General features: G+C 48.2%; 1 protein-coding gene across 4 annotated transcripts in view; it reads left to right on the forward strand.

Annotated features, from left to right (window-relative positions):
• Positions 1 to 17,268, forward strand: part of ANLN (anillin, actin binding protein) — a 728,409-nt gene that overhangs the window by 208,145 nt on the left and 502,996 nt on the right. For all 4 annotated transcript variants that reach the window (XM_069613260.1, XM_069613259.1, XM_069613262.1 and 1 more), the window contains exon 9: positions 16,236 to 16,358. In XM_069613260.1, the coding sequence (XP_069469361.1) occupies positions 16,236 to 16,358 (123 nt within the window). The remainder of the gene's footprint in view (positions 1 to 16,235; positions 16,359 to 17,268) is intronic.

A 17,268-nucleotide genomic window follows, 5' to 3' on the forward strand; every position in this document is an offset into this window, starting at 1 on the left:
CGGCAACGACGGAACGGGTCTCCCGTCGCACGGGCCTCGCCGCCCAACGAGATTGGCTCATTCCACGCCATGATCGCCAGGGCGTCCGAATTGTTCCAGCTCTGCCCGGAGGAGCAGAAAAAGGAAGGTTTCCTCTATCAGCGCATCAGCGCCGGGAGGCCAAGAGGAAGACGGTCATCTCGGTGCCCCTAATCGATGACATCTGGGAGGAGGGCCTGTCGGTTCTCAAGAACCCCTCCACGGCACCGGCCAAACGGGACCGGTACGAGAAGTACCGGGTCCCCGAAACCGCTCCCCTGTGCCTCGGGGCCCAGCCAACGCCAGACTCTGTCGTCTCGTCGGCGGCGAAGAAGAAAGCGGCTGGGTCAGGAGCCTCGTCGAATTCCCTGCCGGACGGCGAGGGAAAAGTTGGACGCCATTGGGCGGCGGGTCATTTCGTCGTCGGCGGCGACGACGATCAAAGCGGCCAACACCCTGGCGATCGTGGCCCGTTACGACAGAGCTCTGGTTTAAGCTGGCCCCCATATTGGACTTCCTGCCGGACGACACGAGGTGCGAGGCCCTGGAAATACTGCAAGAGGGTGAGGTGGTGTCGGACCACGCCATAACGGTGGCAACCGATATTGCCGATACCGGGTTCCGCCAGCTGGGCAACGGTGTTTGCCTACGACGACAGGGTTGGCTCCGGGCGACCGACTTCCGTCAGGACGTCCAGACCAGGATGTTGGACATGCTGTTCGACGGCAGCAACTTGTTCGGGAAGGCGGTGGAAGAATCCCTCCAAGCCATAAAAACGGACACGGAGACGGCCCGCGCCCTAGGAGCCCTTCAGCAACGACGGCCCTTTCGGAGCTCCGGAGGCAGACGGGGTGCCTCCAAGGGATCCAGCGGTGGCTCGTCCTACCGCCAGGCGGCACGCTCCTCGTCTCAGGAGGCCTACAGGGGTCGCGGCAAGCAGGGAGCGCCTCGCCGCCGTCGGCAAGGTGGCCAGGGCGGCAAGGCCACCACCTCCAAACAGGACTGACCCGGCCGTGGTCTCGGGCCCCCACCGAAGCACCCGGACCTTCTGGACTTGTCAACGTCCCCTCCCATCAAGCTGTCGGCGGACGCGGACCTTCTCTCCAGAGAAGGAGGCGCCATCTTCCACCACGACCCAGCGTCGTTGAACCTGCAGGCTTGGCTCCTGCAGCGCTAGAGTTTGGAGGCTACGATATACCGGCCGATTGCAGAGAGGTTCTTGCAAAGGCCAGGGTGTCCTCGACTCTCAAATGCTACGGTCATAAGTGGAAGAGGTTCTCTATCTGGTGCCGAGCACAGAAGAGCAACCCCCTACGGATTACGGCCCCTCAAGTGCTGCCGTACCCGCTATCGCTGGCAAAGGCTGGGCTAGCCCATGCCTCCATTAAGATTCATCTGGCGGCGATCTCCAGATATACCAGAACCACAGGACGGACGTCCCTGTGGTCCCATCGACTGGTAAAAGAGTTTATGAAAGGACTGTTCCGGTCGTTCCCGCCGGTGAAGGCCCCAGCCCCGGCGTGGGAACTTAACGTGGTGCTGACCAGGCTCACGGGGCCCCCATTCGAGCCGATGCACTCCGCACCGATGAAGTTTGTGTCGTGGAAGACTGTGTTCCTGGTGGCCATTACCTCCGCACGACGAGTGGGAGAGATCCAGGCCCTATCCTGCAAAGCACCGTACCTGACTTTCCATGCCTCGAGGGTGGTGCTTAGGACGCACCCCTCCTTTATGCCCAAGGTGCCGTCGGACTTCCATCTTAACAAGCCCTTGGTGTTACCTGTTTTCTTCCCGTCACCTTCGTCGCCGGCCAAGAGGACTTTGCACTCGCTGGATGTGGCTAGAGCGCTGAAGTTCTACGTGGACCGCACGAAGAGTTTCCGGAGGACATCACAGCTGTTCGTCAACTTTGGACTTGTGAATCAAGGGAAGGCTCTCTCGAAGTCTTCTATTTCCAGATGGCTCTCCGCCTGCATCATGCACTGTCACCGGTTGGCTAACCGACCGCTGCCAGGCCGTCCGAGAGCCCATTCGACCAGAGCGATCGCTGCTACTACAGCGTTCTTATCTGGTGTGCCCCTGCTGGACATCTGCAGGGCTGCCACGTGGAGGTCGACGCACACCTTCACGAGATTCTACTGCGTCGATCGGGATTCCAGGGAGGAGTCCAGGGTCGGCCAAGCAGTGCTGCGCAACCTGTTCGCTTAAGGTGAGCCTGGTGATGAGGTAAGAGATGCTTAATGTTGAGTTTTTTTGTATTGCTTAATGTTGAGCCTTTTGCCACCCCCCCGTGGTTGTGCATGTGTGTACTGCTATTTATTCTTATATTCATGAGCATGTGAATCCATGCCAGACCCCAAGCTGGAGAAGGAACAAGTTACTTACCTGTAACTGTTCTCCAGCATGGGTCTGGCATGGATTCACATGCGAACCCTCCCGCCTACACCTCTGCGGCTCTTCACTTGGTCATACTGCCACTTCACGTGCTACCAAATCTGAAGATGGCTGCCAGAGGCGGGGCTTAGGTAGAGGGCAGTCATTGGCTGTGGTCAGTATGACGCAGAGATCAGTGATTGGTTACTACTACGAAAGACAGATCAGAAACGAAACTGATACTGATTTTTTTCTTTACCGAGGATTCCCAGCCTGACGACGGGGAATATTCATGAGCATGTGAATCCATGCCAGACCCATGCTGGAGAACAACAGTTACAGGTAAGTAACTTGTTCCTTATATATTCTGCTATAAATTATGGAAAAGAACATTTACTACTAGGCTTCATTTATACTTCTAAAGTGTACAGTAGGCATTACACGACCACGTATATGATTGAACAATGAATATCTACTGAAATTAAGTTACCTAAATGACAGCTAGTCACCATTTTTAAAAATAAAAGCTGGCAGCTTTGTAACCAGAAAAATCTGAGATGGCCTTGTAGCCAAAAATGGTCATTAGGTTGTGGTTTAAAAGTGTGGCAAAATTCATGCTTCTTTCATCAAAGGCACAATTGGTGCTGTCATGATGCATACCCCCGGGCATCCAGACCACGTCCATCAGCCCCGGGAGCAGGCATGTTGCCTTGAGAAAACCCAGCAACCCCTGTTAGGGGCTGTCTGGGTTCAGTCCTGGCGCCAGGCTCATATGGGACATCAGTCCTGGCGCCATAAGCGCCAGGCTCATAGGTGCACACTTACCTGATGCAGACCATGCTGCAAGAAGATCCAAACCCATGTGAGGCCTAGAAGGGACTACTTTACCTTGGGGACTATTTTGTTACTCTGGTGTGGTTGGGTAGGAATACTTACCTGGGACTACTTTGGAGGTTATTTAAACCACGCCCGAAGAGCAGCACACGCTTCGCGTTATTCTGCATCCAGCAGCGTAATGTTCACCGTGCCAGCAGCAGCATCCAGCCTTCTGCCACGCCCGCCTCGAACCTGGAGCACCTAGAAAGAAGGAAAGAAGCAAAGGTTAGAACAAGAGTATTACCTGATTTCCTACCAGATTTCGGATTCATCGCATCTTCAAACCAGAGGAAAGATTTTGTTTTAAGTGTCACATCGCAGCAGCAGCACCGCGCTATACTCACCGCTCCATGCAGCATTTCTTCGATCAGGCGCTGTCTCCATCTTTACATCGCCGAATCCCGGCACCTAAGGGGGACAAGAAACCAGGTGAGCAGAGAGAACAGACAGACAATCTCTTTAGCCGCCATATGCTTACCTAATTTTACCGCCAGAGGTATTATTCATCAGCACGCCACATCTTCTTATGCCACACCTGTAAGAAAAAGAGAAGGCAGCAAGTTTAACCCTTGGAATTATTTACCGGAGAGTGTTGGGTAACAGACTTTTACCGGAGCGCTTTCAGCAGTCCATCTTCTTATTGGGTCAAAGTTGCAAGCTAAAAGAGGAATTGGGCAGGAGTGAATTCCAGACATTTTGAACTCTTACGAACTATATACGGCTCTTTGCCAGGACCTTTTGGAGTCAGGATTCGTCTACAACTCTTCCAATATCTTCAGGCCAATGAAGTAACTGGTCATCAACTGGTCATAAACGCGCCCCTGCGTGCTTCGGGCTCATCCTACAAGAATATAAGGTGAGATTGCTGAGAGGGCACAGAGGTGATTAGTGGGGAGGACAGTGGGGAGCTATCACTTGAATCCACAAGTGGCTAAATCCATATTTCTATGGGTCAAGTAGACAAGATAAGGAGGGCAGATCCAGTCAGTCATCGCTGCACTACGCATCACGTGGGTGGAGGCTGCCACAGTCCGGCTCCGACCGATGCCCCTGTGGGAGCCAGGTGAGCGTAACGGGTACACCATCTGCAGTATTAATGAGGGTTGAGATCTGTGCAAAAAGGACTCTAAGCTTGCGTGTCTTGGAGGGCTTGAGAATATCTGGCAGGAATGAATGGGTGAGAAAAGATGAGTCATTGGAGGCTGAGACTTGGATTACTTGGTTTTATGCTGCTCTTCCAAAAATGAAGTGCCATCCAGTGACCGATTGGCGATGTCAGAACGAAAGGAAAAGACCTGTCTGTTGTCCACGAAGGGGTAATGGGAGATGTTATAAAGGGTGAAGATTATTTGGCTGGAAATGCAGCGTTGTGGGACACAGATGGGTACGGAGATTTGGTGAGAATGTACAGTGTTCCAGGAAATGGGTAACACTTGATCGGAACGGTGGGAAGCTATACTCTGTGCCCTGGATGCCAATGTCTGAGAAGGCCAGAAGGAGAGTGGGAGTAATAAAGGGAGCAAAGAGGTCGTAAACGATAAGAACACAGCAGTTTATGATCAACCGAGGTCATACAATTTGAGACATGGATGAGGGCAATTTCTGTAGATAAGTGTTCTACAACAGGCAGCTCTCCAGTTGTTTCGGACTATAACTCCTGTTATCCCTCCCCATTGACTGTGCTGACCAGGGTTCATGGGAGTTGTAGACCAAAAGATTTGGAGAGCCAAAGATTGCAGACCTCTGCTGTAGAGGGACTGTAACTAAATATAGAATGGAGGCTGTTGGAGCTAGTTGGTGCCAACATATGATGATATCCTTGAGTTATTCAAGGATTTTATACCAGTGAGGAAGGTGTGAAATGGCCCAATAGTTGGCTGCATTGTTGGTATTAGCCAAGGGCTTGTTGCAGTTCGCTGAGAAAGTAGATACCTTGACATTGGCAGGAAGGGTTCCACAATGGAAGTTAGATGGAGGAGAGATCGGAGCAATTGAAAGTTGAATGTTCCTTGCTAGTCTGCGAAGCAAATGGGTCAACAGGCTGAGCTCGGGATGGGTGCCACTTCACTGGGATAAGTTGAGTAGGTCTGAAGCAGTGTAAGGGTGGGTGGGGAGAAAGAAGGTGCAGCAGAAAGGGATGGCATGGGAGCGAGGAGGAGCCAGCATGGTTTCCCGAGGGTGGGATTGAAGAAGTAATGACAGTAGTAAAATTTTAGTTGGTTGAAAAACATAGTGGATGAAAGGACAGACTACTTGTAGACTATGTGCGTTTGAAGCATATACACAAAAAACGAGATGCACCAATCTCATAGTGGGTGACTGAGCACAAGCTCTCTCCAAACTAATTGTCCTGAAAAAATGGAGCTAGTTACCATAACAGTCATATAGATAATAATGTATTAGTTCGTATATTCAATTCATTAAAACCCATAGTCACAAAACGAGTCGTCACTCGATAAATTAACACTTACACAAGATCAAAATGTATCGACATTTACACCATACAAAAGACACAATGATATTGTAAACTTCACTCCTAAAATGTCTTGATATTAGAATCTCAACATGTTTCTGTTCTTGCATACCACGCTGGTCGAACATTCATCAGGGGGATGTTCAATGGATATTCATTTCTTCAAGACTTTGTGCTTAAGGAAGTATGCATCACACATACAACATTGGATTCAAACCTTGCATTGCACGTTATACAAGTCTTCTGCTTCATTCACAAAGCCGCTTCAGTCAACGACGCCACACTCAATAGTGCATGATTGTCCAGATTTCATTTAAAACAATTCCATACGGGTTACTCTGTAATGGTGGATAGCGGATATGTTGAAGTTTACAATATCACCATTGTGTCTTTTGTATTGTGTAACTGTTGATACATTTTTAGCTTGTGTAAGTGTTATTGTATCGAGTGACGACTCGCTTTGTGACTATAGGTTTCAATGAATTGATTGAATATATGAACCAATAAATTGAATTGTTATATAATCTAGGACTGTTATGGTAACTAGGTCAATATTTTTAGGGCATATTAGTTTGGAGAGAGCTTGTGCTCAGTCACTCCACTATGAGATAGTTTTGAAATTGGTGTAGCCATCCTCTTTCTCTTTCAAGTAATGCCCCTTTTAAATCAATAGATGTGTAAACAGATTTCAAATTACCATTGTAATCCACACCTTTCCACTTCTCATTCATGCAAATGAAAATATGCATTGTTTCACATCTGGTACGAATATGAACACCTCTTCGCTTCTGGTAACAATGATCAGAAATGTATTTTGGGGGTGTGAGTGGAAATGGGGCAGGCTTCGATTTGCACGCAGTTTACTATTGGAGAATTTTTCTCCCTATTTTTGGGTGATTGTGCCTGTTTTTAGGGAGTAAATTGATGTTTAGCGGCTTATCTGTAGTGCTGCTTGTAGGTTAGGGAAATGGTGTACAGTCTTCGTACCACCTGCACAGGTGGTGATGCAGGTCAATCGTAAAGGGGAGGTTCGCGGGGTGAAGGGGGAATTAATCCAGGTTTTGGGCCAAACACTGACCTTTACTTGGGAGCCCTTTACTGTGGTGTCTGGTTGCAGGAATGCCTGCGTACTGGACAAAGTTCATCTGAGGGGTATCTCGTGGCCCAATCCAGTGGTGCAGTGTACGTTCTTCATGCACAAGGCCAGGCAGTTTGATGGAGGGCATCAGAGCTCCTGCTTTGAGACAGACGCTGGATGAAAGGACAGAGCGAGGCTGTTGCTTGATCGTGACCTGGAGATGTTTTGTGGGTTTCATTTTGATTGTGGTTAGCCCCCCCCCACCCCCCTTTGCCTTGTCGGGCAAGTACTTGGATCTGGTCACACCCTGGAATTCTCCAGAAAACCTATGCCCAAAGCATTGGATCAGATCTGCCGTGCCTTATGGCAAGAGGTATTAAACCTCCAAAAACAGGGTTGATGATCCTCTGACTGAGGCACTCTAGGATCTTTCCTTTTTTTGAGTATCTTGAGAGATTTCATAGACCTGTGCAGTCTTGATCAATGAATACAATATTCCTTTTGTATGATAACCCTGCAGAAGGCGCTACAATTCCTTGGGCGAGAAGACTTCAGAAACAATTGCTTTAAGAGGACTCTTATTTCTGTATACTGCTAGCAGGCGCAGAAAATACAAAATGTTGGTTGTACCTTTTGTATCACTTCCAGTTCAAGGTCTTGCCATTTGCATGGCTCCACAAGTCTTCACCAAATGCCTGCCTCTATTTGCTGCATGGCGTGCAAGTCTACCCCTAAGTGGACTATTTTTGGCGTGCATTCTTTCAACCAAGCTCGGAGCTGAGCGATTAGTGCTGCATCTATTTCGACAGCCTGGCCTCTCCAATGTATAGAAATCTGACCTACATACAAAGGAGATGTCTTTGTTGAGAGCTCGGTAGGACTGCTCATTTTCAAGTATTTCAGTCTAAAGTCCATCAGTACCTTCTCTTATCGAAGTTCGGAGAATTCTGTCAAAAGATCCGGCATGGTGAGGTATTTCAAATGGATACCAGTGGATTATGTTGCTGTGCATAGGCCTGGTACCTCATTGGCCAAGGCCAAGATGGGGGGGGGGGGCGGGCTGAAGGGCCTTTCCAATAACCCAGGTAGCTTGACAAATTGAGACTAGGAAGATGTGGTATTAGAGTGGAAGTTTCACATCGTTCCGAAATGGCAATTGCAGGTACACCGGGCCTCATCACGCGTTGGGCGGTAGCCCTTAAATAGCTCAAGTTCCCGTTAAACAGTGTAGGGAAGGGGGAACCCCTGAAATAGAAACAATAAAACACAGAGGAGTTTATTTTGATGCAATTTTGTTTGAAAAGATTTAATTGGAGAAAAACAAGTCTGCAAACGAACATAGACCTGTTTAATAGGATAACGGCCTGGACACAGACCCCACCACTTTTTTTGTGTGGGTAAACAGAGGTGCCATGTTCTTGCAACTATCTGTAGAGTCCCAGCTATTTTGAAATTGAGATATTGGCCACAGCTAAAACATTCTTCTAGACTAACTCGGTGATGGTGAATCCCTGGTTGAAATGCTGAGAAGCAATATGCAGATTAACATGTGAGGTGAAGGACTTGGCTCCAGGTTGGCTGAACATCGGTCGATTTTGTAGTGATGAACAGAGTTTACCACCTCAGAGTTGGGCCAGTTGCTGGGGTAGGGTTTCAGAAGCATTTTAACTTCCCTGGTTGAGAACATTTATGTAGCCTTTTCTGCCTATGCCTCTAACTGGGTTGGTGTCTGGCTTCCGTCCACTGGCCGTACAATGATTCTCAATTATGGCTTGTTCACAATAGTGGGTCACAGGTTTCCACAATATCCATCAACACTTAATGATGGCCCTATAGGATAGCTCGGGGGCATCATATGTGTCCTGGACGTAAGACAACACAGAGCATCATGGGCTGGAAACTCAGTCCTGTGACCAGATACTGGTCTCCAGCATGAAGCACGATATAAAAGCTCAATTTTAATTCTGGGCCACTTCTTTACAAACTGTCTTGCAATCCAAACTGTCTTGCAAGAGGAAGGTCAGACTCTCCCACCAGCACCATCCAAAATCTTTGTCACTGACAGTGTGGTAGCGGAGCGGAGGCAGTGTCGGGATGTATGCCTAGCTGAAGAATGTTTTAAGTACTGATAGAAACCCAAGCTCTGTCACAGCACATCAATCAATTTAAGTGGTGGACTTGCAGCCTGCTGCAGTTGATGCAAATAAATTGCTTCTGAATCTTCCCATTTTGTAAAAAAAAAGGGCCTAAGACCATCGAAGTGTTCACCTATCAGTGATGTCATAGTACACCTGGGGCGGGGGTTTCTTTAGTCAATATCTGAAAGGCCTGCCGCAGCTTGATCTGCCTTTTTCCGTACATGGAGTTACTCAGGAAATCAACAGGGCTATTGAAGCTTCCTGCATAGGTCCGAATGGAAAATGTGATCATGGAACACAGCCTTCAGAGCGGCCAAACTAAACTAGGTGACTTGGTGACATTAGCCTTCACATCGAGGAACCTTTTCTTAAACTTCCTTGTGTCAGAATGGGGCCTAAGACTCAACCAGGCAACTTTCAAAGGTAGTTTCTGATTTCCACACCAGACCGTTTCACTACCAATTTTAATCCAGGACCAGTCCCCATCTGCAGAGAAGGCCCGTCACACATTGGACACCATATGTGCCCTCGGCTACTCTGAGGGAGCATGGCTGCCTTCAGGCATTGGTACCTTTTCCACACCGACATCCTGATCAGGGTTTCTGTCCTGCATCAGCATGGGTTATGTACATGTTCATAAAGTTCTATTGCCTAGAGTTGGAGACCACCTGGGCTTAGATGGTAGTAGGGGTCAAGCCTTATTACAACACTTGTTTTTTCTAAAGTTGAAAATGTTTACCGCTTTGGAAGCTTGTGATTCTGTAAAGGATCCAATGTTGGAGAAGAAGTACTTGATATACAGCGCTAGTTTTTCAGTGTTATCTTTCATAGGCTTAAGCTGGCCACCTCATTGTTGGGGGTCGTATGGACCTAAATGGTGCATAGCATATAAAGGGATTACGTTGAGATTATTGGTATTGTAATGGTAAAAGAAATTCTCAGGCTGGAGAACGAGAGCTACATGGACGTATGTTTTATTTTTAAATTCTTTGTGCCTCAGCCAAACAGGATGCATGGATTCAGTAATGCTGAAAATTCCTTGTCCACAGGCATTCTACTGCGGCTGCCATCTTCCCTGCCATCTTTGGCATCTTTGTAGCACTGCTCCGGGTGACCTGGCATTGCTTTTCACTGTTCCAAGAAAACCTGCTGCAGACTTGGTGCGGGTCCTCTTGCCCCTCCTAGCATGTCTTGCCTGTCCACCTGCTGCCTGCTAAATGATGGCTTGGCATACTACTAGCCTTTTCTCTTCTGCACCATTCTAATCTTGCTGAGGAACCGCCATCTGGTAAGGGTGTAGAAGCGCTGGCTATTTTGATTTTTATATTCATTAATAAAATGATGCAAGTAATTCCATCTCAGAAATGGTAATCTGCTAACCAGATTCCCCTTTTTATAAGCTCCATGCCAAAACCACAGTAGTGTACACCTTGGTGAAGCTGAATTAGCAGCCTGATTTGCAGCATCTCTTCTCCAGTGGTTCAGATCAGGTTCAGATGGAAAGGGATGCCCATTTGACAGCTGCAGTGACAGCGAAGGGCCCCTGTTTAAAAAAAAGTACACAACTGTGTGCTGTCCTTATGGCACATTAAACTGTAAATATCAATTTGATATTGTATGTGTAAGCCCAGTTCAGCTGCGGATCGGTTGTTTATTCCTCCACCCCGCCATACAGGCAGTCCTTGCTGCAACCAGTAAGAATGTAGCCTTGTGGGTTTCATCTTTGTTCCTTTGTGAGGGCAGGTAACACCCTTGCCTGACAGTCACTCCACAGGAAGCTGTCCTAGGAATTGCAATTAAAGGGCACACCCATTCACAAAAAGGAGTAACTGAGGTTACTAGGGTGCTGCATACCAAATGGGACTTTTATTCTATAGCAAAGTGTAGACCAAGGGAGCTCTTTAAAGCTGGAGGTAGGTGCCACCATCTTGCTTGTGTCTGCTTCTATCTTTCCATCCTGTCCCCTTCACTTCCTGTAGCACAAAGTAGTTTGGGTGTGATGTCAGAAGGCAAAGTCCACTTGTTCCAAGGACAGGGATTGGATGATTAAAACAGGCTTGCTTTTGAGCAATCGTCTGTAGACTCTTGCCTTTAAAAGTGGTTCCCACCACTGCAATACTTTCTGGACTTCAAAACTTCATGAAGATTTAGTTGGAACCCGTTGGGAAAGCAGTCATTTATAAAGCCCCCCCCCCCCCGAGGTGTGAGATGAAGGCATGTATTCCAAGGCAGAGGCAATCTCTGTCCCCTAACCATCACCCGGGATCATTGGAGTGACCCTGCTGTTGGATCAAGACTTGCATCTCTGCCAGCCACCTTGCTGCCAGGACCTCTGTGCGAAAGGATACCCTGAAAATGTGGCAGCCTCCCTTGTGTTTGGGAGCCTGAGAAAAAGGACTCCCCTTCTCCGTGACACCATGGAGTGTCACTCGGAGCTCCTGAGTGCCAAGACCGCTAGGATTCCTGCAATTGCGCCATCGAATCGGGAACTGTGATTTGAGCTTCCTTGACCCAGTTTGAACCAACGGGTTCCTTCAGAGCTTCCTTTTTGGCACTCCCCGCCTTTCAAACCACAGTTGCGCCTGTTGAAAGAAGTAGGCTGCTGCATAGCGCCAGCTCAAGCACATTTTTTTGCTTCTCCTCAAATACAGCAGTACCGCTGCACTCGCATTGCCAGAACAGCCGGTCGAACCACCAGCCTTTTCATGGTCTACGATCAAACCTGTTCTGGTGTTCTCTCCGACTGCATTCTTCGAAAGAATTGCCTGCGTTTCCTATAATCACCATGTCTGCCATTGAACCTAGACCATCGAACCTGCTGACATCCACTATCTGCATTGCTTGAGCTTGCTTTGACCCTTGGTCTTGAACAGCCTGTCCACCTCTGTTCGCCACTGGACCACCGCTTCTGCTGAATCTTGAACTGACTCGAACCGCACAGAGAAGCCTGGTTCCTTGTCAAACTGCCAAGACACTGTACAAGTTATTGCCTAATAACTGCACCCCCAGTCCGTAGTCCATTTTGGGCCCAAGAGACTGGCTAGGTCATAAGAATCCCTTTTTATTGATTTTTCTACATGGCTGATGTTTTTGCAGTATTTTCCATTTAGTTATTACTGCATAGAACCTTCATTGGCATTTCTTTATTTTGGACTGTTATACTTTGCTGTTTGGGATGCTATTGCTTTAAATTCACACCTCGACAGTATAGCCTTCCCTCGCCCCACATTATCATAAAAAAGGTAGCTGTGCCTGTTGGCTCTTGGCTTGTAGGAGTATGCAGGCTGAGTGGCACTTTAGCCTCTACTCATCCTTGTACTCCTGCACGGCAGACGCCAATTTATCACGCTCTGCCACAGGCAACTTGCTCTTGCTGGTTGCTAATTGCATTAATGGCCACTGCAGGGTGGCGGGCCAACCTGCAATGGCACCAGTCCCTTGGTGTGAAATACTTCACTTTGCTTGGGCTAGTCGACCATTCCTGGCTAGTTTAGTCCACATTACTCCCTTGTTAATCATTTTGCATAATTATATATTATTGAAATTAATTAATCCCATTTTGACCTTTTGAATGACTTGTGTATTGATTGTGTATTGATTGGTGTCACATGTCTAAAACTGGAGTGATGTTACATTCTTTATTCCTGTTGCACCAGTTGTCTTGTAGCCAAAAGTATTTCTGGGTAGCAGTCTTTGCTCAGTTTATCAGCTCTTCTAAGCTACACATTTAGTCGATCCCTGTGTGTCACTAGGATTTCACAGGATAATTCAAGTCGCCTCAAACTATTAAATCACTAGGAAGTCTTTGCTTAGTTACACCAGGACCTTATTGGGCACCAAGAAAAGTATTAAGCATTGTAAAAATGAACAGTGCTACTGCTCTTCTGCCGGGGTTCCTCTCCTGAATCAAAGGAGAGACAGTTGTATACTTGGCAGGAGAGTGAACCAATCGCATACGAAGCAAAGATGCGAGTCTGGGACCCACATCCAAGAGAAAGAGGGTTTGGGACTCAAAAGGAAGAGAGAGGGTCGGGGACCCTGAAGAAAGTAAGACAGTTGCATATTTGGCAGGATAGTGAACCAAACTGATGTCTGGCATTCGCACCCATATGTGAAGCGAAAGTTTAAAGTCCAAAGGGAAGTCAACCACGCTGTGTAAAGTATTGCTAGTCTGGGATCTGCACCCACTTGATTGGTGAATGAAGAGGGTCACAAACCCCAGGATTACTAAGGAAAAGAAATCCTACACTTGGTAGCAGATTATACCAAGCTGATAGGATAAAGGAACTGTGACGTCAAGCAACAGGTCCTTGTGAGATATCCAGCAACCTGAGAGAAGTCGTCTAGAGGAAAGAAAGGGGAAAGAAACACCCACCTTCTATAGAAGCCCTCAGCTGATCTGTCATCTCTGGCTAAATATCACTCCTTTCCTGGGCAAACTCTTGGAAAGGCTGGCCATCTCTCTGCTTAATCTACATACTGAATATGTTGGTTGCCTCCATGACCACCAATCTGGCTAACTGCTCTCCTGAATACCTGTGAATACTTTCTCTCCAATCTGGACTCCAATCTCCCTTCTGTCCTCATACTCTTCCATCTGTGCTCTGCTTTTGACACCGTACCATGCCATCTTGCTCAATCGCCTCTGTGACAACCTGGGTATTACTAATCGGGCCCTGGCCTGGTTGACCTCCTTTCTTGCTGACCGACCCTCTCGTGTCCATCTGAGGTCTTTCCTCTTCTATCTCTCCACTTGTGGTGTTCCGCAGGGGTCTAACATCTCTCCCTGGCTCTTTAACCACTACCTGGCACCTCCTGCCCACTGCATCGCTACTTTGTTCCAATTTTCAATGTTATGGGGATGACACTCAGCTCTTTCAATCTCCCCTCAGCCAACTCTGCTTCTTCTCTCATACCCGACTGGCCACAATTCAGGAATGGTGTGCCGCCAGTGATCTCTACATTAATGCCAGTAAGATTGAGATCCTCCTCATTGGTACACCAGCTCCTTCTCTAGCATGGGGTCTGGCATGGTCTCACATGCTCATGAATATTCCCCGTCAGGCTGGGAATCCTTGGTAAAAAATCAGTTTGTTTAATTTCTGAACTTTCTCCTAACAACCAATCACTGAGCTCTTGGTCATACTGCCCCAGCCAATGAATGTCCTCTACCTATGCCCCTCCTCTGGCAGCCATCCTCAGATTTTTACCGCACGTTCAAGTGTTTGGAGTCCTCGTGCTTAGCTCTCAAGCTTATTGTCTGCGTTTTCGCTTTTTTGGAAGAGTGTTAATGGTCAATCGAGCACCTGTGCTCCATCGATCAACCTTCCGATTAATGAGGACCTGTTTTTTGGATTCTTCAGCACCCCTCAAGGGCGGATTTCGTAGAGTTTCTTCGTGGAGGCTACCAGAAGATTCTTCAAGGCCTACACCTCGTGGATCATGGTGGACGAGAAGGATTCCTCCTCTTTTCAACCTTTGTACCAACTGCGGTCTGCGCAATGATTTTATGGTCGATTAAACATTCCCAGTGCCTCTACTGCCTGTACCCGATGCACAAGAAGGAAGATTGTGCATTTTGCCGTGACCTCTCGTCACGAACGTTGAAGGATTGGCGAAAGCAGCTGAATGAGTGGCTGCAGACCAAGGTCTCTGCACTGGGTGGGTCCCAGGGGCACGCCTTTCCCGGATCCGGCAAAGCTGAGTGGGCTTCTACGTCCTTTTTGAGGGCGCCCCTCCCTTGGGGGTCCAACAAAAGGCCAAGCACCGCATGTCCAATGCCGCCGGGACTGCCATTGCGGCGGGCTCCTCAGCGGCCAGGGCGCGTCTGACGTCTCAGCGACTTCAGTCTCCAGTCAACGCTCAGGATCTTCGTTCAAGAGGAAGTGGGACCATCCGGGCAAACTCAAGGTGGCCAAGGAGAATCCCAAGGTCACAGAGAATCCGAAGGTGACGGAGAAGGCCAAAGGGGACCGAGGCTCTGATCCGCCCGTAAGGAGAAAGCCAAGCAGGACAAGGCGTCTGGGAGGACCACAAAGGCCAAACGGTTACAGGTAAGTAACTTGTTTCCTACTTTCCTCTCGGCAGCCCACTCTGGGCCCTCTTCCTGCTCCTTCCTGTGAGGCTAAGAACCTTGGTGTCATCTTCGACTTCACACTCTCCTTCTCTCCTCGCATCTGACTTCTCTATCAGCTGGACTTCCTCAGAGGTGGTATTCCTTTTCTCACTTCCCCCAGAAGTCAGTGTCCAGAACTCTGGTCCTCTCTAGGCTGGACTATTGCAACAGCCTCTTTCTAAATGTTCCTGCCGCTAATCTTCAACCTTCACAACTTATCCAAAACAGGACTGCGAGACTTGTCCTTGGCCTCAAGCCCAGGGATTGTGTTCCAGCTCTGAAATCTCTTCACTGGCTCCCTGTGGCAGTAAGGATCAAGTTCAAGACCCTCTGCATCGTCCACAAGGCTTTCTGGGGTCTGGGACTGCTCTACCTCCAACTTTCTCTTCCACCTCCAACTCTGAGGGTCCGACGCTTCTCCAAGCAGAGAGTTGGGGGCAGATCTAGCTCCTCTTCTGGGGCCTCCCTACCTCTCAAACTTGAGCAAAACCACCTCTGGTTCCGGAAGCAACTCAAGATCTTCCTTTTCACTTCCACTTTCTCTCTTCCTCTCCCCTGCTGATCCACCTGACTGCTCGGCGCACTGGTCACCTGGTCCCCCTCTGAACTCTGACCCAGGCTCCTGCATGTCCAGTTGCCCTCACACTACCTCCGGGCTCCCCAGCACTTAAGGGTCTGTATGTGCAACCCTACAGTCCCTTCTCTCTGCACTTATGAGCCACCCACTGGCTGCACTTGTAAGGTAACTACACTTCCCTGTTCCCCTCCCCCCTGGTTCTTCGCCCCTTCTCTTTTCTCAGCACATGCGTGGTCTGAATGACACAAGGCCTAGTAAGATCGTTTTGTCCCCCCCTTTGTTGCCACCTCCTTGTCGCGCCTATAAACACTTGTGAACAGGCACATCATATATATCTCCTAGATCTAGCTCAGTTTGTTTTAAAGTTTGCAAAGAAGTTATCTTATTAGAACAATAGGATTGATACCATGTTAAAATAGTTTTAAGCATTTTCAATAACTCTTCAAGGAACTCTCTTCTTATGGAACAAACCAAAATATTTTTGAGCATGGAAATAGTGTTTTAAAAATGTTTAGATTTAGTCCCCTATCAACGACATTAATTTTGTACAGTACATTCACTTGTGTTTTAACTCTGGATACTTTTAGGTATTTCCACAGCAAGTGTGGAAAAGGACTCTGCTACGACACCAAAAATTATGCAGTCTCCAAAGCAGCGGATGCAGTTGGCAGAAGCCCCTGAGAAAAACCCTACTCCAGTAAAACCGCTTGGTATGTATTGATCGTTTTTTACAGCGCTGCAAAATCTGCCACCACACATTTTCAACAAACCATGAATACCCTTGAAACTCAGTGGTTGTGAGGAAGTGACCATCTAAACTGTCTCTCTCGCACCCACCCCTGTGGCAAAGCCCATGAGCACATATATAATAGAACAGACGGGATTCGTGATGACATCTGCGAACTTCTATTGGGGTGTGGTGCGCCGAGTTAAGATGGTCATCACTTCCTACTTAGCTGAATTTCAAAGGGTGTGCTGCGTTAAATCGGATCACCTTCATTTTCACTGAACACACACGAGGCACACAACCTTTCTTACCAGAATATATTGACCCTAATCCTCTTGTTTTTGGTACTATAACAAAATTATTTGATCTTGTGCAAACCACTGCCTATTTTCTTCAGATACTTCCTCTCCCATCTTTTTTAATTTCTCCTTCACAAAAACATCAAATGTATTCAGTGCACGTTAATGGACAACCTTCACCTTCCATAGTTCAGTGTTGGGTGCATATAGCATACCATACTCTTACGTCCCGTCCCCTTTCCTCCATGCTGCATGGGCATCCCTTCCTAGGGCGGGGAGACGGAACCTTTTTCACCAGAAAAAAAACCTTCTTCCCCTTTAAATTTAGAGGCGCGCGGCGGTGCGGCCCTGGGGGGCATGTGCTGCCCACCTCCGCCCTCCAGCGCCACACCTTAGTCCCGTTTTCCGCATCGACGGGAACGGGCCAAATTCACCAGCGCTCATGGGTTTGGCTTCAGCCACTTAATTCCACACGCGGATGCTTCTCTTTTTTGTTTTTCTTATGATTCAGGTACTCAGTCCTCCGGCGCATGTCGAATTCCTCAGGGTTCAGCAGGTGTCCATCCTGCAACAGGCTCCTCCAAACTTCAGACC

Source organism: Ambystoma mexicanum, chromosome 5p (genome assembly GCF_040938575.1).
Source record: "Ambystoma mexicanum isolate Mex_15411 chromosome 5p, UKY_AmexF1_1, whole genome shotgun sequence".
Classification (NCBI taxonomy): domain Eukaryota; kingdom Metazoa; phylum Chordata; class Amphibia; order Caudata; family Ambystomatidae; genus Ambystoma; species Ambystoma mexicanum.